The following is a 26478-nucleotide window of genomic DNA, read 5'->3' as shown; positions in this document are numbered from 1 at the left end:
AATGTCTCAGTAAAGGCAATAATGTCACTAGAGCGGAACGCACAGATGTTGTTATAAAAAGTAGCAGTCTTACTTCGCAGACCTCTAACGTTCTGATAGAAAATTTCGATAGTTTTAGTATTGCTACGGTTTTTGAACTTGGTCATTTTTGGTACGAAAGTTCTGCCAGCCAAGGCTTTATACAGAAGTTCTCAGCCCAGTTATTAGGAGACATTACGTCGTTTAACATCCGAGATGGCACACTTAGCTTAAAAGAACCATAATTTCCACGTGACCCAAGCGTGTCAATCGAGCACAGACCAACACCACATAGACGATTCAGGTGCGCAATCACTTGCGCCTCAGTAATGCCTGTCTTTACATAATACAGGTGCACGTATTGACGCCGTTTAAATGCTTCAAGTTGGGTAGTGCCGGGAGATGCAGTGCCACGTAGAACTTCACTTTGAGACTTTCGTAATCGCTTCTTCTTCACTTCAGTCTAACCATCTTTGTCATGAGATATATTGGTTACTTTTAGAGAAGCATCAATTTTTTTCGGGGCTATTTGGTCACTATCACCATTTGTCAAAACAGAAGTCACGGGAATAATGGGAGTTGGTAATTTCATTGTACTAGTAAAGTGATCACTCACCCTCGCCGACTGTGAAGATACTTTATGTGTAAAATCTGACTTGGCCTTTTTCCGTTTTCTAGTATTGTGATTTTCTGTGTTTTTTATGTTCGTACCGTCACAGTATCACAATTTTTTTAATAAGTTAACATTATTTTTATGACTTCATTTGATAAAAGTTCTTGAGTATGTTTACAAATGGCTTTGGCACCAAGAATATTCAAGTAGAACGAAATCTTAACGTTTACAAAATTCATTTACGCCAACTATATTAGATTATTTATATGCAATAAAGAAACATTCGATGTTGCAATGTTCCACTTTTGTGAAAATCTCACAGTCAATTGCATTTAAAATGTAATATTAATCACGCCTTTGGGACCTTGTGGATATGCATGTAAGGTTAAACATTCTAGCAATTCTAGTGTTTTATAAGAATTTAAGTGTTTTATAAACTTATTTAAAAGAATAGCTATTGCGCACGGCTTTGATACAAACGCGAGATTGTATCGATGCAGTCGCTTATAAATTATAAGTGTAGCGATGCAATGGCGCGTTTGCATCGATGCAGTCGCGCGTTTGTATCGCTGCTTAAAGTCGCGCGTGTGTAATCTCTCTTAAATTTAGAATTTAAATATAAAACTAAAACTTAAAGAGATTATAAAATATATACAAAAGAGATTTGTAGCGACTGCTGTGACTCGCTACAATTACAAAACGTCCAACAAAGGCTTTCTTATCACTACAACATTTCGTACCCTTGGTATAACAAAGCTACATGTGATCACACGTCAAAAGTGCTTTTATCACATGAAAGCCACAAAAATAATACTACATGAAACGAATTATGTATCTGTGAAATATTACAATCGTCCTATTTAAAAGCTTAATAGTTTATATAACCTTAAATAGCCTTGGTTGATTCCGTATAACATTGAAAGTGTTTAATTAATCACTTTGGATTGTTGTATATTGAGGATATACACGATTACTAGCAGCTAGCTACAGGTGAAGTACATTTGCTTTGATCTTTCTCACTCTTTGTTAGCACCCACTCGAACTCACTGACATAATCCGCTACACACCTCGGCCACTCCATACAACGGTCGAAATTAAGTGATTTACCTACTACTACTGCATACAGCAAGGCGCTATCTGCACACGCGCAAATGTGTGCGTGAAGTGGCAGAATTAGATTTATTTAAAAATATATTCAAAGTATTTAAAAATGTTGTATTTTGGACAGGTACTTTCAAATAAGGTAACCAAGGTATTGAAATTGCGTGTCCAAGTTTATCATTACCTACTTAATAATTAGGTATAATCAATACGTAATATTTATCGGCAATACACATTGAAAATTCGAGAATCTTTGTCTACTAGCTCACGAGTTAAGGCGTCTAGTAAGTTATGGTACTTTGGACTAAATAAATGGAGAAAACAATAATTGAATGAGTCTCAGACGTAAGTGTTTGTCATCTTCGTTTCATCTTTCGGAAAACGAAAGAAACTCAGTCTTTAACCCGTTTTGATGATAATAAACAGCCGTACACAGCACAATTCACGGCCATTGTAAATAGTAACGTACAATGATGTTATATATTACGTACAAGTTTCATAATGAATCAAATGAAATATATTCAAATATTAAAGCCGTCTTAGCGCGAAAACGGCTCGCCGACAGCCAAAGGCGGCTCGTGGGACATTTCAGTAGGCGTTCACTTACCTATACATATTTTAAACAAAAAATGAAACTCGCATGCCACTAAACAACATTACGCTTCTTAACAACGATTGAATAATAAGAATGTTTACAACACAACAAAATCCGCGCGACAAAAAATCTCGTTAAATCTTGCTAAATTTCCTTATACCTACTTCTTCTTTCGTTTCACGTGTCGCGCCGTTAAGAAATTTCTCTTTCGCACTCATTGCTCATTCTCTCTCACACTCATGTAAATCGGTTCATAGGAGCGCATCGCGAAGCGCTCCACTCTAGGGTCAGTATGCTATACTATATAAAAGAGAAAGATAAAAAAAATCTAATTGTATGTTTGTCGTTCATTGATAAAAAAAAATACTGCGGCTACTAATATAATGTGAAAGCACAATTAATAAATTTATTTTGGTGGGTTGGATAGGAGTGGGAGTTCATTGCACCAGCGTTCCTTAGGACGAGCTGCCTCTGCGAACAACCTTGTTGTCGTTCAGTCAATGTGACCGTCAATGTGCGGGGCGTGATGAGGTATTTAATTCTAGAGAGGTGCGGAGAGGGTCCAGTCTCATTACTTTTTTGTTCTCTGCCGCTACAGTGTTTATTGAAAATATTTGTAACATGTGTTATATTTCTTACCTCGAAAGGAAACACTTCTGCCATAATAACCATAGGCACGGGGGCAAGGCCGACCCCGTACGCGAGTATTGCAATACACACAGCCGCAACGCGCGGCCAACTCGACGTCATCCCGACAAGGAAGCATGTCGCTAGCGATATCATGCAGATTGAAACTGCAAGAGAACTGCAGGCCAGCGGAATCTAAAAACATGATAATGTGAAATGAATGAGAACGTTTTCAAGTTTATAATTTTTATTTATGACATCTAAATGAAGAAAGTAATTTCACTTTAGTTTCAATAACTTTCAAAGACTTAATTTTATTTTGGTTTGCAAATAATAAATAAGTACTTGGTTAATTTCTTAATATTCTAGATTTATTTGAATAATGAAAATTGCCACCGAAATTAGGCTGAGAAAAGTAATCAGAAAATTACCCATACCATGGACTTTAAGTATAATGTTCCCTTCTTGTCTTTAAATAAAGAGAAACACAAAAATTCGTACGCTACCATTATGGTACGCAAATTTCAACATTTTCTTCTGTTCTGACCACTAAAGCGAAGATTTGCAGTGAAATAAAGTTTTTTTGATGTTTTTATGTTACAACCAATTAGAAAATGATTTTGATAGCCCAAAAATAACATTCGTGATATGGCGCATTCCCATTAAGTCGTGCAGTTTAAAGTGTCATGCTTTGTATATTTAAATGATATTGTTCACATATAGTACCACACGATTAAATGTCGTTCATGATTTTTTTGACGTTACGAGACTATCGAGACAATGGAAAGAGATAGAACGACAGTCGTCAGACGATAAATAAAAGGTCACGATAAAAAGTGACGACAGATAGTCGCAGCTACTATTGTCGTTATGTTTTATTTATCGTTGTCTGCACGTGCACTGATAAATTGTCGTGATGTTGTAGTGAGAACAGATAGACACGACAGTCGTTCAACAATAAAAAAACGTTCACGACACTGTTGTGATATGGGAACAGGCTAGACGCGACAGTCGTCCAACGATAAATAAAACTTACGACATAATGGGAACACGCCATTACATATTGTTATTAATAACAAAATTAGCTTGGTGACATTATAGGCACATGGAACTTATCAACTTAAATCCCTGAGTGATGGGCGCAGTGGCAATGCCCCTGAAATCTTTGTGATTTAAACCTCTTAGGGTCGTATTCCAGAACTCTACTCAATACTCAAGTCAGGACTTGAGTATTGCAGTGAGCACTGAAAATCATACTCAAATCCTTGCCATTAGGGTCGAATTTACAGTGCTTGAAATCATACTCAAGTCTGCTTAAATCCTGACTTGAGCATTGAGTAGAGTTTTGGAATACGACCCTGATTGGCATTGCAACTGCGCCTGTCCAGTGGCGCCAGGCGCACAACTTATTCGTACCGTTACTTTATATCATAAAAAAAAAGAAAAAAGGCACCTTCCGTCCAAACCTCTCAATGGACATTGTAGTGAAAAACGACCCAGCCAATTGTAGAGACCCCATGAACAAGGCTAATGTGTTAGGGCTCCATTGCGCATCTACCCTCTCGAAGACATCTGCTGCGAAGTTCATCAGAGCGAAACTGCCGGATAGCGTCTGCATCGCCATTAAGGTCAACGTCATACGTAACGCCGAGAACACGGTACGGTCACGCACTATTGGTACAGAAAATGTATACATTTATTTATTGATATGAAACTCGAACAGTGGTGATGTATTTATTTCGAATTAAATCTAAAGAGTAAACAATTTATAGGTTTTTCATCAATAGAAATGAACACAAACTAAAAATACCTTCCTCAAAACTATGAACATAATATGTATATAAAGTCAAAGTCAAAACATTTATTGCATTCACGTTGTTACATTTATAGGTGTTAAATTAGTGGTATAGATCCACATGAACCCTGTAAGGGCGCAGCAATGTCAAATCTAAAATCAGAATATAATTTGTGTTACAATTTATGAGAATTTAAATGAATTAAAAATATACATTTTTGCAATCGTCAAAAGGTCATAATAAATATGTATTAAATATGTCATATAATAATAAATTACAATCTAAAAACTAGTTCAGGTCAAAACATTCTACAATTATATTTAACAGTAAGTCAACTTAATTTTTTTTTAAATAATTTGTTAAGATAAGATGTTTATTGCGAACATGTGGTAAATATGATGTACATTTAAATTTTCCAGTATCCACACCTATGCTGGTTGGGTATCGCCACAGACATCTAAGTAATCGCAATATAGTAAATATTAATGTAATCATTATATTTACATCTTAGTAGTAGAAGAGCTCCTTGTGAAAGAGTTCGTCCATGGAAGTACTGCCACCTTACTTATTTCTGCCGCCAAACAGTAAAGTGAGCATTACTATGTTCCGGTTTGAAAGGGTAAATTACAAGCACATGGGATTTGTCAGCTTATGTCTCAGGGTGACGGGTGCAGTGGCAGTGCCCCTCAGATCTATGTGATTTATTATGGATAGGCGTGTCGCTTAACACCAGACGCACGACTTGTTCGTCCCGTCACTTGGTGTTGTATTAAAAAAAATGTTGGGTCCGCATTTCGTGGTAATAAAAATTTATAATAAAATAATACTCCACCAAATTAAAAGTATAAACAAAATATTTATAACTTTTTCAGCAAAAGTTTCTGGAATTACGTCTATTTACCAAGTTTTATTTCAATCGGTTAACGGAAAACGGATGAAACCGAAACCCTATAAACCGGATTCATTATCTAATTTGCCGTCCAAAGAGGTACCTCCCTTTCCAACAAAAAATGGAATATGTGTTAGCACCAGAGATGGGAAAAACTGCTTATTTTTTTAAACGTTTAAACGTTAAGCTTTTTTTAAAAAAGCGTGCTTTTTTAAACGCTTTTTCACTTAAACGCTTTTCAGTTTGAAGCGAACAAAATCGTTTAAAAAACGTTTAAGCGCATAGACTTTTACGTTAAAAAAATCTTGCAACGTTGTGTTTATAGAGAAAAGCAAAAGTAGACCACTAAAGGTTTTAAGATAAGTAAGTTTTTTTGTAAAAAACGAGTTATATTTTTATTTATGACAGCTATTTAAAAATATTAATATATATACATAAAAAAACTAGAAAATACTGCTTATTTTTTTAACGTTAAAACGTACGTTTAAAAAGCGTGCTAAAAGCAGGAAAGAAGACAAAAAGGAAAACGTTTAAGCGCACAGACCAACGCTTACGCTTAAAATGAAAAGCGTGCTTATGTGCTTATTTTAAAAAGCAGACTTTTTTAAGTACTTTTCGTTTAAACGCCCACCTCTAGTTAGCACGTTTGCAGTTTCGCATCGGAGTGGCACAGTGACTTCAGCTGGTGCAGCGGCTGAGTCCACTGTTCGCAAGCAACGAGACAAATGTCGAGATTTGGTAAGTCGCTTCACGGCGGGTTATTAGGGTAGCGATGCTAAAAAGTTTGCCGGCAATGGTTAAGAGAGAGTGGAGATGACTCCCGCACTGGGTTGTTCTTGGTGCAAAGATTGCCTATTGCCATACAGCGAGGAAATGCGGCAAGCGTGATGGGCACCTTTGCGCCCGGGCTTTTTGACGAATGTGGCAGATAGCTCTGAACAATGTTATGTAAGATAATAAATAACAGAGTGTTTTTGTAATTTCTTCATTGTTACTAATAAAAAAATAAATAATTAAAAAAGAATTGTAAATGTCGATTTCTTGTGGGTTTTAAATAGAAGCAGAATATGTATTGCAGCAGTTTCATGTAGTATATATATATTTATACAGTATAATTGTGTGTTATGGTTTTATACCTTACATATCATAAAGACAGACGGATTATGTAAAAGATAACATGTATTTGAAGGGAGTGAACAAAGAGAAGACGTCGAGTGAAAGAGATAAATTGAAGAAGATTTACTGCATCGACTCCAAATAATGGATGATGATCCAATCAAATAATATGATTTGTTAGTAAACTTTTCGTGGTTTTTGATTGCCATTCTTCTAAGTCGGATTATTTTCGCTATATATATATACCTACCATGTTTTTCTAGGCTACTTAATACCTGGCAATAACATTGCCAACCGTTGAATAACATTCGAACATAGAACAAATATTTTAATTCATAGCTATCTTTATTTTCTTTGCTCCTATTGTTAAATGTAATCTCGCTAATTGTTGTATGGCAAGATTATATAGAATCTTGTCAATACTTACGACGCTATTTTGAGGTACCGTATAGATAAGAAATAAAATCATTAGCTGTCTTAGAATAATAACTATTCTTAGTTAGCTGTACGAACACATGAATTAGTTACAATAAATAAGAATTGAATTTTCTTAAAGAATTCGCAACCTTGGTGTAATAATAATAATAATAATAATTAATAATAATTCAATTATTTATTACAATACTCATAAACACTATAAACAAAACATTTTAATAAAAAATAAATTAGAACTCACCAATTAAAATGTGAATGTTTGTTATAATCACAGAAGAAATAAATACAGTAGAAGTGGTTAGTTAGTCCGACGCGTGCCAACTATAGGTCTCGAAAGACCAACTTGACCTCAGTCTGCCATTTTCGCTTTGTATGGCATGATTGTGTCATTTTTTCGTGCAAATTCTCTAAAATTCTAAAAAGATGCTTTACTGTACTGTTTTGGACTGCCAGAATGATAGTAACACCAAAAATTTTACCCGTGGTGGTAATTCATATCATCGGAACATTGATTTACAATTATATGGACGTCGGGTCCGCGCTAAAAAGTGTCCGAACTTATAAGGCGTTAAAAACGTATACAGAGCATCATTCACGCTTTAGTCTTCGTTTGTTCGACTGACAGCGAAGCTAGCAAAATTAGACAGTACAATGTCATTACAATTTAAATTCAACGTTTTAGCTTTTTCATATTCCTTTACATGTCACTACGTTTAAATAGGTTGACTTGGGACATTTTTTTCGTGGTTTTTGTATCAGACCCGTCGTCCATTTATTTGTAAGTCAATGCATCGGAAAGTTTTATTTTAATAAAAATTAAATTTTCTGTTTTAAAAAAAAAATTGTCACAAGAAACGAATTTCTTTTTTGGAGAACTAAATCAAAAAGTCCAATTCGTCGTCGTTCAGCAATTAACCGCTACATGGCAGCACATTGATTGAAATTTCAATATAATATCAAAACGTCGTAACAACAATATGCCAACAGGGTAGAGTTTAAATTATATTAACAATCCAGAACTTGTTATTCCTTTTTAAACTTGAAACTACGACCAATCAGTATTAAGATTTTGTAGTGTTTCAAATGAAAGAATGTGTGAGTTTGGGCGACATCGGTAGTAGGTAATCGAGACATAAAGCTTTTCCATTGTTTTTTTTCCGTGGTTTTAATTATTAAATAATTATTATATTATTGTAATAATAATTATATTTTTGTGAAATTACTTCACTAGATTATTTTTCAATTTTAATTAATTGCACAAAAAAATTATTGAATATATGAAACATCCTCACATTGAACAAAAACTTAATGTCGGTATGTTGTGAAACGTTTTTTAATAAAAAAATAAGTGCGCATTTAACTTTCATCTCACCTGATGGAAATGACGATGAAATCGACGATGGAGCATGCACATGCAAATAATGCCTTTTCACTCTCGCCTTGAAAAGGTCCACGTTATAAAGTTCAGGGAACAAGTCTGCGGGCAGGGAATTCCACTGCATAGCCGTTCGCTATATAAATGTGGAAGCGTAACGCTTCCTGCGAATCTTTGGAATATCCACAACATAGAGCGGGAACCCCAGCCTAGGTCTCGCCCCCGATGAAGGAAAGGGGAAGGCGGAATTAAATTGTTCAATCAGGAAAAGCTGAGAAAAGGGTCAGCTAGTAGATCAAGGAACTAATGAATACCACTAAAGTATAAATAATAAGAATTATTGTTATATATATTAATAATAAGTGTATAAATAATTTGAAGAGCAACGATGTTTCAACAACAAGTTAGACAAGGAGTCACATTCCAGTCGCAGTCACACACGGTCACAAGAGTTGGGAAGAAGAGCTTGGTTCATTGCAAGTGCAAAACTTACCTTCACTAGCAATTTTCACCAAATTTTTGGAAGCGAGATTTGGAGTACTAGAGATGGTCCAAGCTTCTTCAACCTCGAGAGAATTGAGAGAGACAGTCACTAATCAACCAAAATAATTTAATCGAATCTTTTTCTTTCTAAGAAAATTGCTTATCTCCAAGTGTGAAATTTTATAGAAATAAAGGCAAAAGGCTTGCAAAAACTGTCACAGAAGACATCACACCTTACAGCATTTTCGAGACACATCTCCAGGCAATTCTGCAACGAGCATCGAGACTGAGAAGAGAGTTGAGACCGGAAGCAGAGCTGAATCAGAGATATGAGGTCATATTTTGACACTCACGGTCAAATTCAGCTCATGGATTGCATTACTAGTATCCTGAAACATAAATTATGCAATTCCATCGCACACTCTCCGTGATATTTAATTAATTAAATGGAGATACAAACAAGATTAAAATTAATTAATAGATTCAGCCGTTACTTTGCGGTCTTAGTCACTCTCACTCTTCGGCTGAGCGTCGAGCATCCCTGAGGATGCCTCGTGGAGAGGCGAAACACGTGTCGGGTATATTTTTGGTGATGGTTTGTGACTGTAGTTGCGCTTGTGTTATTTATTTTATTAATTTTATGCGGAGGGAGGGTGGGATAATTAACTGCATGAAAAAATATTCAACACAAGCGCAGCTATTTTGCACGATTTAACCTTCACTAGGTTCGCGGAATAGCAAATTAATTTACTTCCATTTTTATTAAGATTCAAATTGGTAATATTTAAAGCAATTACAGAAGTCGTAATAAATTTGTCATCTTACACTTGCAAAATGGCAACTTTTGAAGAGAAAGCCGAAAGGGTAAATATTCTACAAACCAAAAATAATGGAAAACTTTTTTATGCTAAAATAGGAGAGTTATAAAATTTCACATATTATATCATGTAGTTCGTATTATTTATTGACTACATACATAATGTATATCACGGATATACGTTTATGCGCGTGGACGGGTGTGACTTAGTAATCAACATATTTCTTCCCACAGTCGGTAGTAAAACGACGGCACCCTAGAAGACTCGTAATGCACTGAGACATTTTCCGACAGCATTCGTATCGTGTACATACTCATAATTTTCTTGTCTGCAACAGACACGACATGTTCTGGCAAAGTTCTTGTTGTGTACAAGACCATTCTCATCTTTTCTGTAGCAGACACGTCGAATGTCTTAGCGTGTACACGCGCCCTTAATCCCACTACTCCTTCCCACTACTATCCTTCCACATTTATATGGCGACCGGCTATAGAGTGGTATTCCCTGCTGCAGACTTATTCGCTGAGCGTTATAACTCGGGCCTTTTCAAGGCGAGAGTAAATAGATATTGTTAGGTGCGCGTGCTACATCGTCGACCTCATTGTCACTTTCCTCGGGCGGAACAGCAATGGGTACGACGGCGAAGGGGGTGACATATTTAACGATATTATACATTGCACAATGAACTTCATGATCTATTGTGTAACGTACCAACTAGATACAAAAATTCGCTTCCATTCCGTTCCGCTGCAATATAAATTGAGCTTTATTCTACAATGAATTGCTGCTCGCATTAGTGCGCCGGGATCACCACTTAACCGGCGTCTGACGCCTCACGGCGCCTAAGTGACGCGCGAAGCCGCTCGATTCCATATTTGCAAAATACAAATTTGTACCTTAATAATGGGAAAATATAGATGAATATGCTATAGGTGAAAAACATGACGCGCCACGAGTCTTCGAATCCGCGCCAGTTTGAGTTGAGCCTTATGTACTGTATCAACTTAATAAATACTTTTTAGGTTTCCACGATTGCTACACATTGGAAAATAAATTTTTTTTGGATCTAAAATAACGTAAATATTTGGTTTTCAGACAAACCAACGTAAGACTTTTTACAGGTCCCAGGGTCTAAGCTGTGTCAGCCGTGAGAAGTAAATAATTTAAACGTTTATAAGTAGACTTGGAATGCGTATGAATCCTACAATTTAAAAAGTTAATTATGGTGTTACCCAATCATTATTAAAGAGTTAACATCTTTGGCAAAACTATTTTTAACCGACTTCAAAAAAGGAGGAGGTTCTCAAAACGACTGTATGTTCTTTTTTTTGTATGTATGTTACGCGGTAACTCCGGTATTTGTGAAGCGATTTTCATGATTCTTTTATTGTTGGAAAGGGGGTACTTCCATAGTGGTCCCATTTTATTTTGAAGAAAATCATCCACCTCGAAGGGTGGCTGTTCACGCATGAAGATTCATTTTTATAAATAGCGCCTAACTTTAATTTAGGAGCAATTACTTTAATGGTTCATTTTGCTATTTCTCCAATTCAAGGCGTTTTTCTCTCAATATACTTTGTGTAGTGTCGTAGTGAGAACCTACATATTTTTATTATCTCCAATGTCAAGTCCTGTATAGTAGCGAACTAGGGGATATTTCAATGAAACTTAGCAAATAGACGTACTTTTGAGGTCGGTTTTTTTAGTACTCTGTAAGAGATTATTTTTGTGATTTTTTTGAAATTGACATTTGACACGTGTCTGATACAAAAACGCACGACATGGCTAGCGGTAGTATTTTGTGTTTCCAATGAATTTTATAAATATAAAAATAAATATTTATTTTATTACTATTATATAAATAAATATTTATTTGTGTGAAATTACTCCACTTGTTTGTTTATAATTATTAATACAAAGATCAAACATTCAGAAAAAATTCCTTCGATCCGGGCGGGTTCGAACCGACGTCTTCTAGCATACCGTGCCAGACGCTATACCAACTAAGCTTAGTTAATTATATATATATTTTTTCTGAGTGTTCGATCTTTGATTAATAATAGCCACAGACTAGACTGTACTTTACTTGCACTAAGTAGACTGACTTTGCTCGCGGTCTCGTATTGCTGTTGCTCTTCCTTCAGCTTGTTGAGTTCACTGGTTACGAGGGTTTCGGGCACGCTGCGGAGCCAGGCTATTGTACGGGATGCTTTCTGGAATTGAGAACCTACTTATTATTAGGATTGCAATTACTCAAATGACTAGAGTTAAATCCAGGGCCCACGCCATTGACTTACAAATAAATGGACGACGGGTCTAATACAAAAACCACGAAAAAAATGTCCCAAGTCAACCTATTCGAAATTTAAATTGTAATGTCATCGCAGTATCGCGCTGTCAGTCGAACAAATGAAGACTAAAGCGGAGTTTGGCGCTCTGTATACGATTTTAGCGCCTTACAAGTGCGGACACTTTTTAGCGCGGACCCGACGTCCATATAATTGTAAGTCAATGGCCCACGTGTATATTTTCAGACTAAACTATTTTTGTAATGGCGCCAAAAATTTATAATTATTTACCAATAGTACTAAGATCTGAGAAAAACTTAACAATTAAACAACTTAGTGACCAATAAAATGTACTATGCAGTTCGAAATTTTAAAGGACGAATTCCTTGTCTAATTTTTCACATTTTTGTATTTTTATTTTAACGTTAAGTACCTACTCAAAGTACATTTTTTATAATTATTAATACAAAGATCGAACACTCAGAAAAAATTCCTTCGATCCGGCCGGATACGAATCGACGTCTTCTAGCATACCGTGCCAGACGCTATACCAACTAAGCCACGGAACGAACCAGCGGACCTTACGAATTTTTCTATGTGCTTGTTGTCGTGTGTTTGTATTTGAGTTTTTCAACGACTTTTTAGTCGTAGCGCCATCTATGAGAAATCCATGAAAGTTTTATCACCCACTTAGATACCTTTACAGCTACCAGCCCTGGCGAGAGATGTCGCTATTCACTGTATTTTAAATTTTTATTGAATTGATTTTCAATTATTTTTTGTAACATGATACAATAACAAACTAGTGGAGTAATTTCACAAAAAATAATTGAATATCAATTCACTAAAAATTTAAAATACATTTTTTAAGATACCAAGTCACTCACTAGCACTAAACTTAAGTACGTCTTAAAGTAATGCTTAAATTCAGAACACACTAATAAATCAATGTATTAAGTGTGTCTTGTGCACTGCAAACATAGTTTCAGACATACTTGAGTACAAGTGGACATCACAGCTTCAAATTGCAAAGATCTTGTTCGTCCCGTCACTTGCTATCAGTAAAAAATATATAAGGTGAGAAGTCCGACGTGCCGGTAAGCTAATTAAAAAAAATAAAATACGTTGACTTCTATACAATCTGTGTCTTTTTACGTCTTAAACCAATGCTTGCAATACAAAAAACACTCTTAATACATTGTACCAAGAACCAATTTAAGCATTTATTTAAGACGTACTCAAGGGCACCTTGAAATTAAACGATTGTAGAAGAAGCGTTCAGGAAGTGTAATACGTAAATACTATAAACTGTCTTCTATAAGCGGCCCTTAATTTTGTGCAAATGGATATTGGAGAAGTACATTCGTTGTTGTTCTATTCAAATAGAGCACGTAAGAGCCTAAGCACACGTCGTATTTTATATGCGCCGACAACGCGCAGATGACGCCCGTAAATGCCATTCAAATGCAATACAGACGCGCGCGAGAAGCGCGTTTGAAGCTCGTTTGTATCACGTTTTACGCGCGTATAATCGATTTAAACGCACGAAACATCGCGTTATAAGTAAGAAGCTTATATACGCCACAGGAGTTTACACTTAGAATTTCATGTAGTTGCTTCATTTCAAAAACTAAATGAAATTAACAAACAAAACTAAAATTTAAGCTATCTCTTATCAATACATATACATACCTATATTGTGGTGAGAAAATAAATAAAACTTATTATATTATATTATTATTATATTCGATACATACGTGCGACTACCGCGCGTCGGCGGCGCGTATAAAATACGCCATGCGTACAGGCTCTAAGATTTAAATTGTTCTGAAACGAGCCATCCAAATCTGACTCTTGGCAATGTGCAATCAGAATTTTCACTATCTCTCACCTTTTCTTTACCCAACCTCAACGAATAGTTCGGCGATTCAGGCAGAAAACAAAAAACAATCACGTGTAACACAGCAATTGTCAAAAACACTGCCTGGTTCCCTTTGTATGAGCTCCACATGCCAACAGCATACACGAATATGACGCCGACTTTGCACATAGTCATCGTGAGAGAGGCTAAAGCCCCTCTTATCGAGTCTTGAGATATCTCTTTGATATAGACCGGTATTACTACGAAGCATCCACCAGTGCCGAGACCGCCGATCGCACGAGCGATTATAAGTGATGTTGGGGTTACTGATGTTAGTTTTATTGTCCATGATATCTGGAAGAGAATTTTGAGGTTTGTTAACCTAATCTTTAATCATTGGAGGTTCTCTATGCAGAATAGCATCAATGGGTAGAGAGAGCCAGCGGAATCACAAAGACAGCACTTGACCTCCTGAGATCCAGCAAACTATAATGGGTAAAGTGCTAAACGCCCAATATACATTAAAATGTAAGTAATTCGGGGCCCTTAATTTCGCATGAAAACAAAACGTATTTTTCTGGACACCCTAAGGTTATTAAATTAGAGTGCGGTATTTTCATTATATTGTACACTGGGCGTTTACGTGGTCATAGGAATAATATTGTCTGGGTCTCAATTACTTCACATATTATGTACAGTCGGTGCCCTCACTTAGGTATCCACTATTTGTATAGCACTTAGTACAAATAGTGGATACATACGTGAGGTCATCGACTGTACATTTTGATGTACACAAGGCCTTGGAATTTAAAATTTCGTGTGGCATGGGGTTTTCTAGTGGAATTTGTAACTACTGTAAATATGAAAGAAAATCACATAACGGGATATTGGATACAGAAGACAGAATAATTCTAGGCGGTCTTTTAAGGCAAACACGGGAAAGATATGCTTACTTAAGGGATTTTTGGGTTATTCACTACGGTAGCCTACGTCTACTTAACATTTGTGACAATTAAAGCATAATTATGACTACGTAAAGGTGCCTACAGATTTGTTCGATTTCGTGACAACCACCACGTGTAATCAAACAAAACGAGTTTTGTATGCAACAGACATCCGAATACAGGTGTGATCAAATCAAATTGAGTACCTACATAATGTAAGAAGGTGACATATACGATATATATAGATAGATACGATATACTATTTACGATACGATACGTTTTGTAGATCGACACGTGTCGATCGTTAAAAATCAAACAACACAACACTACGAAAAAATGGTACATAAACATAAACAGGGCCTGTTTTCTGTAATACTCATTGCGCACGTTTGGAATTCTTAGGGCGCGTTCCCACGGCCCATGATGTCAAACGCGCCGATTTGTGATTTGTTGTTGAGTCCGGGTTGCCTCGGGCCGAACCGCGTAACGGCGCGTATTCGAGTGTGTATGGCGAGCTAGGCTTTTGAAAAGCTTTTGAAGTTACCGATCAGGTGGGCGAATCCGAGCAGGTCGCCACGGGCGAGCACAGGCGCGCTCAGGCAGCCCACTTGCCACGGCGCGTTTGCGAGAAACACGCGGCGAGGGCCGCGAAAGGGACACGGGCCTTAGGAAACCTCCTTTAGGGTGCTTCAATACTTTTGACTAGGACCGCATATTACCTTATTTATAATAAGATACCAGACTCCCTAAAGAAAGAAGAAAATGATACATACTCCAAGCCAAATTAAAGTGTTTCTTAATAAATGGGTACTACAGTGTGACAGTGAGTTTTGAAATCTCCTATAGACGATGTCAAAGAGCTTTATGTACTCTTTAACTTTTCCATAATGTAACAGTATATTTTCCTGTTAATTTTGTGTCTATTTTTCACTTTGAATAATGTATACAACTCACAGAATGCAGCAGCGATATAGCAATAATGCAGATCTTCCTCCCAAATTTGTCAGAGCTATAGCTGAAGAAGGGTACTCCTAATATCGCGGCGAGCGGTAACGCCGCCGCCATCCACGATATTGTGCCATCGGTTATTGGCGGAGATGCTGGACCTGGAGACCATAATTTAAGTCAGTCATGCTTAACGTGACCATACACCCCGAAGCCCCTACCGCCACCGGAGGACTCTTCATGGCGCAATGGGAGCGGTAGGGTCAACTTTGGGAAACTATGGCCTAGTAGACGTTAGCAAACCATGCTAATTAAATGTATGATTATTTACCAAAAGTACTAAGATCTGAGAAAAACTTAAGAATTGAACAACTTAGTGACCAGTAAAATGTACTATACAGTTCGAAATTGTAAAGGACGAATTCCTTGTCTAATTTTTCATATTTTTGTATTTTTATTTTAACGTTAAGTACTCAAAGTACATTTTTTATAATTATTAATACAAAGATCGAACACTCACAAAAAATTACTTCGATCCGGCCGGATTTGAATCAACGTCTTCTAGCATACCGTGCCAGACGCTATACCAACTAAGCCACGGAACGAACCAGCGAACCTCACGAATTTTTCTACGTGCTTGTTGCAGATTTTTTTATTTGGTTTCAACGACTCATGTGTAATTAATTCCTTACATGAAGAATTGGTATAGTTGTTTGGCACATTATTAATCGTAGAAACTGTGAGGAAGTGGTATAAAAACTTACCCGTGGGTGATTTAAGCAGCTGACGCATCGGTGACAACCATCCCAATTGAATACCGTAAGTTAATGTTGGAATTGTCGCTACGAACAAACAAAGAATTCTTGGTAAGTCATATGCATAAGAACCGAACTACTTATAGACGCAGTTCTTAGTAACGTAATTCTAATGAATTGTTCAACAGGATATTGACATTTTTTAAGCAAATACATAATAAGTCTGCAACTCAACTGCCTCCGCGGCCGAACGGTTACCATGCTGGACTCCCACGCAGAGGCCCTGGGTTCAATTCCCAGGCCGGGAGACGTATTTATATTTATACACGGTTGTCTACCTACGTGTGTGTCCATGGCACCCGCGATACAGGGTTTCCCAGGGGCTATGAGGGTGTGAGTTATTATTAAGTTTTACAATTTCGATGGCTTAGTGGATAATTCTAGGCGCTTGATGAGGAGTTACCGGGTTCGATGTTCGGTAGGATGAATTTAAGAAATATTTGTTTTAATTTTTAACCGACTTCAAAAAAGGAGGAGGTTCTCAATTCGACTGTATGTTTTTTTTTGTATGTATGTTACGCTATAACTCCGGTATTCGTGAACCGATTTTCATGATTCTTTTTTTGTTGGAAAGGGGGTACTTCCATAGTGGTCCCCATTTCATTTTGAAGAAAATCATCCACCTTGAAGGGTGGCTGTTCACGCATGAAGATTTATTTTTATAAATAGCGCCTAACTTTAATTGAGGAGCAATTACTTTAATGGTTGATTTAGCTACTTCTCCAATTCAAGGCGTTTTCTCTCAATATATGTACTTTGAGTAGTGAGAACCGATTTTTATTATCTCCAGTGTCAAGTCCTGTATAGTGGCGAACTAGGGGATATTTCAATAAAACTTAGCAAATAGACGTAATTCCACGTACTTTTGAAGTCGGTTTTTTTTGGTACTCTGTACTGATTATAATAATTACAATTAAGAGTCGGTACACCTCAAGCTCGAATGCAAATTTGGCCGTACTAATACGGTTCAATTTGCTTGGGTTGGTCGGCGGCAAAGTGTCCCGGGTTTATTTCAAAATTTATTTTTTTACAAACGAAATTAAAGCCATTTGAAAAATGCATATCGTATAGTGTACGTGTTCCATTTAGTTCAGATGATATAAAAAAAATCATTGGTATATAATATTATAGGTAAGTACCTATTGAATATAGCGGTTTTCTTGTAAAATGTCGAGGTAAGTTTATGTTTTTTTCTATCGTGAAAACTTTTTAGCAATCGTGTTTTCACACTGTATAGTAATCAGAGTATTTCTTAATTTTACTAAACATTTTTTTCAAAGTGATTGATTCGACACTGTTGTGCGGAATCAACCAAAGCCGTTTGTTTGTATAGATTCTTAAGTTATGAACCTGCTAAGGGAAGCACCACACTCACCGACGCGGCTTGAGTCGGTTAGAAAAAGCCTTATGTCGGTTAGAATAGGCTAACTGACCTTTAATCATTCCTCAGATTTTACTGCCATAGAAAAATAATTCGTTTTCTTTAATAACTGTAAATACAGTGGTGGTCGTATAATTAGAAACCCTACAAACGGTCCTTGACATTATGTAAGAAACTTCACCGCAATCGTTTTTATTTTGAATTTAAACAATAAATAGGACAACAATAGGTTCAACGATTTATTATTTATTAGAAAAACAATATACATCCCACTACACAAGTGCAGTTTCAATATTACATTACGGACAAACACTTAAATCAGTTTTAAGGTATAAACAATAATGGACAACTAATTAGAAACAACAACAAAAAAGTGTAAAAAAACAACATTTTTTTAATTATTAGCAATTAGTATTTATCCACAGCCTACCAATATTTATAATTAATATTTAGTGGCGTATTCCTTATTTTCAATAACAGCTCTGCAACGACGTGACATTGATTCAATCAATGTCATACATTGTTCTAGGGGGATTGAATTCCATGCTTCAACAAATGCTTCATATAATTCGTTTTGACTGGTGTTACGCTTGTTTGAGACTTTCTTCTTAACAATATACCACAGATTTTGTATCGGGTTTAAATCCCGTATTGTATTTGCTGGCCAGTCTAAAACGGATATACGCTGTTCGATAAGGAAACGTTTGACGCTATTGGCAGTGTGTTTAGGATCATTGTCATGCTGAAAGATCCAGGTTACAGGCAAATGATCGTCCGAGTAGGGAATCATTGTGTCCTCTAAGATATTTTTGTACTGCCATTGATCCATTGTACCTTCAATCTTCCGAACGGGACCAACTCTACATCCGGAAAAACAACCCCAAATTTAATGTTTCCGCCACCGTGCTTGACTATGCTCCTTATGTATTTATATTTAAAAGCACTGTTTACAGGACGTCTAACATAGCGCTTTCCATCTGAATTTACCATGTTTATTTTCGTTTCATCTGAAAATAAAACTTTTTTCCAGTCTCGTACCATCCAATTAACATATTTTTTTGCGAATAATAATCGCTTCTCTCGATGTTGCTTGGTAAGAAGCGGTACCTTTCGAGAGGTTCTTCCAAACAATTTAGCTTCCACTAATCTTCGGCGTATCAGTCTTGATGAGATGTTTCTGGGGTCATCAGGCGAAAAAACTTAATTTTTAATCTGGTTTGAGCCTTTAAATGGGTCTTTTTAGCAACACGAACGATTAGCTTATCTTCTCTGGGAGAGGTTTTTCTTGGCCGAGCCTTTCTAAGAACATTTTCAACAGTTCCATGTGTTTTATAGTGATCAATTGCATTAAAAACTTTCTTCACAGAACAATTTAAATGCTCAGCTATTTTTCTGTACTTCCACTTTTGATCTAAATGTAAATTAACAATTATTTGCCTAGTTGACGCGTCACTACTTTTATTTTTGCCCATTTTGAACAAAATTAAATTCAGATCAAATTTTGAATTGCCGCCAAATTAATAGCAAACATCAAGAAAGAAATGTTATTCTTCAATTTCAAAAAAAGAACGAGCTATAGATGTTTTTTTCAAATGTTTCTAATTAGACGTCCAAGCGGCCAGGAACAGAAAATATACTCGTACATTGTGTAAGACTCATTTTATAATTAAAAGTAAGATATGTTTTATTTTTTAGGCATTTAATGATTTTTTATTTGAGTGGCTAAATTATTGGATGATTATTTATTATTGAATTTATATATTTTCACGAACATTTGTACGTTGAAGTTAAACTTCCTTCAATCATAAGAAGTGTATCTAATTAAACAACTAGCACTGCATTTGTATGACCTACATTTATTTCTTTTGTGAGTTTGGGTGTAATTTGTGGTCGTCTATGCATGTATCCATGTCACCCGCGATACAGGGTTTCCCTAGTGCAGGGCATCACGTCACGGCTATGAGTGTGTGCGTTATTTACAGTAATATTGAAATTTTCAATATTTTTGTACCAAATTCCATTGTGCTATTGATAATACAAATGTCATTGGAGCCGCCAGACTCAAAGTAGATGACGATCAGGAGCTCGACGACTCGTAAAATCAAAGACGATTTTAGTTAACTGTATTATATTTTAAAATAGGTGACTGGTTAGTTACAGGAGTAGTGATGTTAAATCGATACAGTGATAGTTTCTGAAGGGGTACAGTTTTAAAAGTGAACGGTCCTTTTGACCTTTTTAGTTACGTACAAAATTCGTTACAAATGTGGTAGGGATGAAAAAGACATATGTGGTGTTACTCGATTGGTTCAAAATAGACCTACGTAATGTGCCATTGACGAGCAGCGTTTTGTTACTGCTTTGGAAATTATGTTAAAATTACAAAAATTGTTGCGTTCGCAACAGTCATCAACACGTTACCTATTTAAATTTATATTTAATTATAATAGAGCAATTTCTGTGCTACGTATTGTAATAATGGAACTTTCATTAAAATTACAGGAAAGTTTGTAAGGCGAAGAATAGACGAGTTCATAGGGGGCGCCACCAGCGTACGAAAAGGCAGACGGAACGAAACGTCAGTGATGTTAACGAATTTTTAAGCGGGAGTGTGAGATAGGAGGATTGAGAAGAACACGGTCTATCGGTGGCACTAGTAGCCGTGGTCGATTTCATCGCACGGTGAAGCTAAGATGAACCCACGGGGCCGGCCGATGGTGGCAGGCTGGCCCGAGGAGGAGGGCGTTCCGCGCGGGGCTCGTTTGGTCATCGGGACCGCGCGGATGCGCGTTAGGAGGAGGGTCGCGGGGGGAGAGACGTGTCGGTGTGTCGTTGTCGTTCGTCCTGTCCTCCGCGACTCTGGCGGGGCTGCACCGCTTTCGATGATCAGAAGAAACACTCCGGGGGTTTAGTGCGGTCGGGCTGCTTCCCTTCAGGGTTCACCCCAGTTCCACATAACCCCGGCTCTGCCCCCGCGGGGCCGGGGTATCTGTAAGCAGATTCCCCCGGATTAACCAAAAAAAGGCTAGTATATGAAAAAGCAGGCCAGAAGCCAATTTGCTTGCGTTTCCAAACATGTTTTCAGGTCAAATTATATATAATTAAATAATACTAGTACACAAACATAATTAACATTACTGAGTTTTAAAAGTAGGTGTCTAAATTTTATTAGTAATAATAATAATAATAATAATAATAATAATAATAATAACACACACACTCAACATAGCCCCGCACTAGGTAAACCCTGTGTCGCAGGTGCCATGGACACACACATAGACAACCACAAAATACACCCAAACTCACGAGAGAAATAAATGTAGGCCATACAAATAGTTCTCCCGGCCCGGGAATCGAACCTGGGACCTCCGCGTGGCAGTCCGGCATGGCTACCGTTCGGCCACGGAGGCAGTTAATGCTCGTTTGTCTTAGTTTTGAGGCCAAACTTTATTTATTATACGAATCAATATTTTTTGCGTAGGTCAGTACAGATTAAAATATCGATTGATTTAATTTATTTTATGTCTCAGAGAAAGATGATCAATCATTTAAAAAGATAACCGTTTAGATTTTTTCGCCTACTGTTTTTGCAAATTTAAAAAGATCATTTAAATTCATGCCCTAATAAAACTGTCATTCCCAATGTTTTTTTATTTGAAGGAAGGGATTGCAAACATTCGTTTTCGAATAGTAATTCGAGTTCGGAATATGAAATACATGCTGGATGAGATATGTAATAAAATAAATCAATATAAAATAAAATCTTACAATTTTGTTTCGTTTCATCTACCATTCAAAAAAATCAAAATTATCAATTTTTTTTCGGGACGAACAAGTCGTGTGCCTGATTATAAGCTTCACGCCTGTCCATAATAGTTGCAGTGTTACTCAGAGCTTTAAATTGCAAAGATCTGAGGGGCACTGCCACTGCACCCGTCACCCTGAGACATAAGTTGACAAGTCCCGTGTGCCTGCAATTTCCCCAGCATTGTTACCCTTCAGAACGCAGTAATTCTTGTATTAATGCTTGGCGGTAGAAACAGGCAAGATGGCAGTACTTCCCTGGACCAACTTTTTCAGAAGGAGCTCTATTGCTACTGGATTAAAAAAAAAAGTTATGATAATTATTTATTTATATTAATTATTTATATTTATTTTATATTAAACTGAAATAAATTTGACCTAATGTTCGGAAACGCAAACGAATTCAGTTGTGTTTTTTATATACTACCCTAAACTACTAATGAATAGGCATTTTCAGATATACGAATAATCGTAAAAATTATCTGAACTGATAATATACAAAATTATTGTTATATAAAAAGAGCTTTACATAAAATGAGAATTATATGAAATTAAATTATAGGAAGTGCATGTATTGAAACTGAAAATTATATGAAATAAGTGTAATATCTATTAAAATTAAGTTTATTTGATTTTCACATTTACAAAATTTTATAATTTTTTTCTACCAATATCGTTCGGGACACCGTGAGACGGGTTAAATTCTCACTCCATATACGAAATGAATCTTGATTTGATACATACGGAAAGAAAGGGTGTAAAAGCCATTTTTATCAACAATACGTTATCGATAATGATGGGTCAAAATTTCAAGCGATTTATCGATCGAAGAACACCATATTTCGTTGTTCTCTATAAGTAGTTTTTTACGTAAATATAGATATATAAGTTAATAAAGTATGAACCAGAACCGGGTGCACGAAAGGAGTCTCCCTGCACGACCCACCCTTCTTTTCCTATACGTCTGGACCTTACACCATGATGACCAAGCATTATAGTAAGCATGTCATCGATATGATAACAAGAAGCAGAAGAAGTAAAACCTTTATTTTTTTTAATCTGTGGCTCGTCTTGTAAATTTTCGTTTACGACAATCTAAGAGAGGTTTTGAACCACAGATAGTAAGAGCAAACAAATTATGAGCGCACAGGACATTCTGTTGATAAGCACATCACAGACTAATATAATACAAACACATACAATTTATAATAATAATAATAATAATAATAACGCACACATTCAACATAGCCCCGCACTAGGGAAACCCTGGGTCGCGGGTGCCATGGACACACACATAGACAACCACAAATTACACCCAAACTCACGAGTTGAAGAACAGTTGGTTCTGCAAATAAAACAGTGAAGAAAAAAACCGTAACATTCTATTTTTAACCGGGAACAAATATGCATATCAACTTTAAGAACGTTCACCCTATATAGATTGTTATAGGTAATATCACACATATTCCCAAGTTTGACTTACCTAATAGAGCTGTCAAAATTTGTTTCCGAACACTACCCACCGTGCTGACTTGATTTCTTTGCTTTTCATCCATTGCGTGAGCTTCCGTTACACAATTAAGAATATAAACACAACCGCTTTTTTAGGTTAGGATTTCTAAAACACTACTTCAATGTAATAAATGAAAAAACCAACAATTTTAATTTGGAAGTCTACGAGAAATTTAAAAAAAACGATGCTTAAAAGTGTAACTTTTAGATTTAAGTCATGATTCAATTTCTTTATATGAGTCTTTTTTTAACAAAAACACGTTAGCATTCTTGCCTGAACGCGAGGCAACTACAGAACACAGAACACATACAGAGACTGTACTAAAAAAAACTTACCTAACTTCATGTGTATGATTACACGTTGTTGACACATTGTTGCGTCATGTGTTTCGCTAAATGGCTAGATTTTAATGCTGTAAAGAACAATAATTTTTGTAGGAATTAATTTTTTTATATGGATTTGTGGACGCGAAACGTTGGGTTGTATAGCTTAATTTCCAATGTGAACTTATCGCCAAAACTTCTTAAAATAGTTTTTATTTTTAACTACGTTTAAGTGTTATTAAATACATGTTTTTATTCGGGTATATTATTACAATCAAGTGCACTGGGTGCTACAAAAATGTCAGATCATGTTGTGGTGTAGTCTAATACTGACAATGTATAATGATGTGTAGATATTTGCATGTTATTTAATATATGTGAAACATGTTTGTGCTGGCACCGTCTCTTGCTATATCTTTTGTTACGACAATGTTTTAAACAAATAAACGAATTATTATTATATTTACTTGTGAGGATTTTTAATTGGCTCTCAGTTGTTATTATTATTATTTAATATAGTTTTAAGTTGTTGGTCTTATTTAAATAAATAAATATATCCGCTGCATGATAATAATGAACAAATGTATGTATGTCGTAACAAAAACATTGTACACCAGGTAGTTATATGAATTCAAGGTTGTATGTCATAATAATTGTTAAAATGAGCTTTTAACGACTGTACTAGGTAAGAGACTTAAAAGTAGAACTAGGTAGACAACATTTTTAGTAAACTTTTAGAAACTTAATTTTTGTTGCAAAATTTTTGTGTAAGGATAGAAATTACTTTGCGCAAAAAAAAATTAAATGTTGTAGGAACTAATTGGCATATTAGACACTATTCAAAAAGTCCAATGTTAAGAAATTGCATGTAACATTGAAGTTGTACCACCATGTTTCATTAGTCACTGCAAAGATAGAGTTCATGCACTTATCGATTTCGCAAAGCGTGATATGAAAATGTAATCAAAAACTGTATTTATTCAATATAATACCGTTTGGTTCCGGGTAACGAGCTCAATCATTGTATTTTCAATTGGGTGTTGGAGTAAGGAACTAAGAGACAAGAAAGTCACTTACTTGCTAAGTAAAGATTTAGTGGAAATTAAGCCGTGGCAGCCTAATGATTTCACCTACCGCCTCTAAGTCAAAGTCAAATAATCATTTATTCTAAGGTAAAATAAATTTGCACTTGAAAACGTAAAATACGTTTTAAGCTACTGCTCGTTCACTATGCTGACTTCCCTGAGAAGAACGATCAAGAAACTCTACTACTAGGCTTTCGTTCCGTGGCTTAGTTGGTATAGTGTCTGCCACGGTAAGCTAGAAGACGTCGGTTCGAATCCGGCCGGATCGAAGGAATTTTTTCTGAGTATTCGATCTTTGTATTAATAAATATAACAAACTAGTGGAGTGATTTCACAAAAAATAATTGAATATCAATTCAATAAAAATTTAAAATACAGTGAATAGCGACATCTCTCGCCAGGACTGGTAATTGTAATGATATCTAACTGGGTGATAAAACTTTCATAGATTTCTCATAGATGGCGCTACGACTAAAAAGTCGTTGAAAAAAACCAAATACAAAGATACGACGCATGCACATAGAAAAATTCGTGAGGTCCGCTGGTTCGTTCCGTGGCTTAGTTGGTATAGCGTCTGACACGGTAAGCTAGAAGACGTCGGTTCGAATCCGGCCGGATCGAAGGAATTTTTTCTGAGTGTTCGATCTTTGTATTAATAAATATAACAAACTAGTGGAGTGATTTCACAAAAAATAATTGAATATCAATTCAATAAAAATTTAAAACTCTTCTACTATTTTAAAATAAACTTAAATGTTATGGAGTACACTTTGAATCAAATTTGTGTGGAATCTAGAGCCTCTGAACCCCGAGTCTTTAGTTTTGTAATATGACTTTTTAATTAAAATATGTTTAATGTAAGTTTTAAACATAGGAAATGATAATTTTAATATGTGCTCCGGAATCTTGTTGTAATAACGTATACAGTTTCTCATAAAAGAATCGTTTACCTTAGTTAAACGAAATCGTGGTACAGGGTCAAGAGCACTTCAAGCTTGACACGTATGACTTAAATCCAACTTTATGCCGCTTAAGGTAAGAACGGTAAGAAAAGTACAAGCTTGATGTGCTCTTGATTGTAGCATGAGTGTGGACTTAGTTCCAATATTAATATTACGGATATCTTCTTTCTTAATGAAATTATGTATATTTTTACGGACATACAAAATATTTGAGTAAACGCATTGTCATGCCATGATACTTGTACCTGTTTCTCTAAACTTGTCTCTGAGAGAAACCCGAGAACCTAAACGAATCGCTCATTTTTGCCACACAAATGTAGTTTGTATGGTCTGCCGCTTTACCCCACATGAGAATCCCGTAAGATATTATACTATGGAAGTAATTAAAGTAAACGGCCTCTCAAGCAGACGTCGTGGGTTCGATTCCTGGTTCGAACCTCTGAGTTTCTCGTAACTTATAATTATGAGAAATTTAATTTGAAATTTACTGAGCCTTTCGGTGAAGAAAAACATTGTGATGACACTTGTACGTCGAAGAAGGTCCACAACCCTGGGAACCCTGGGAACCCTGGGAAAACGTTTATTAGTACCCTTCAGAACCGTATTCTTGCGTTGCTGCTTGACCTTTTTGACAAGAAACTCTACTACTAGTAGATTAAAAAAAAATTATATATAACGCATGACAGGTACT

At 36.1% G+C, this 26478-nt stretch overlaps 1 protein-coding gene across 2 annotated transcripts in view; it reads right to left on the bottom strand.

Moving 5' to 3' along the window:
- Positions 1 to 23466, bottom strand: part of LOC113239780 (facilitated trehalose transporter Tret1-like) — a 30061-nt gene extending 6595 nt beyond the window's left edge. For both annotated transcript variants that reach the window (XM_026476891.1, XM_026476892.1), the window contains exons 1-7: positions 23388 to 23466; positions 16669 to 16746; positions 15914 to 16065; positions 14046 to 14369; positions 11953 to 12079; positions 4408 to 4625; positions 2967 to 3149 (exon numbers count right to left, since the gene is read on the bottom strand). In XM_026476891.1, the coding sequence (XP_026332676.1) occupies positions 2967 to 3149; positions 4408 to 4625; positions 11953 to 12079; positions 14046 to 14369; positions 15914 to 16065; positions 16669 to 16746; positions 23388 to 23460 (1155 nt within the window). In that variant the 5' untranslated portion in view covers positions 23461 to 23466. The remainder of the gene's footprint in view (positions 1 to 2966; positions 3150 to 4407; positions 4626 to 11952; positions 12080 to 14045; positions 14370 to 15913; positions 16066 to 16668; positions 16747 to 23387) is intronic.
- Between the last annotated feature and the right edge of the window lie 3012 nt (positions 23467 to 26478).

Source organism: Hyposmocoma kahamanoa, unplaced genomic scaffold (assembly GCF_003589595.1).
Source record: "Hyposmocoma kahamanoa isolate Upper Pololo Valley unplaced genomic scaffold, ASM358959v1 116, whole genome shotgun sequence".
Taxonomy (NCBI): domain Eukaryota; kingdom Metazoa; phylum Arthropoda; class Insecta; order Lepidoptera; family Cosmopterigidae; genus Hyposmocoma; species Hyposmocoma kahamanoa.
The sequence above is the reverse complement of the archived record's forward strand: the minus strand, read 5'-3'. Positions and strand labels throughout refer to the sequence as shown.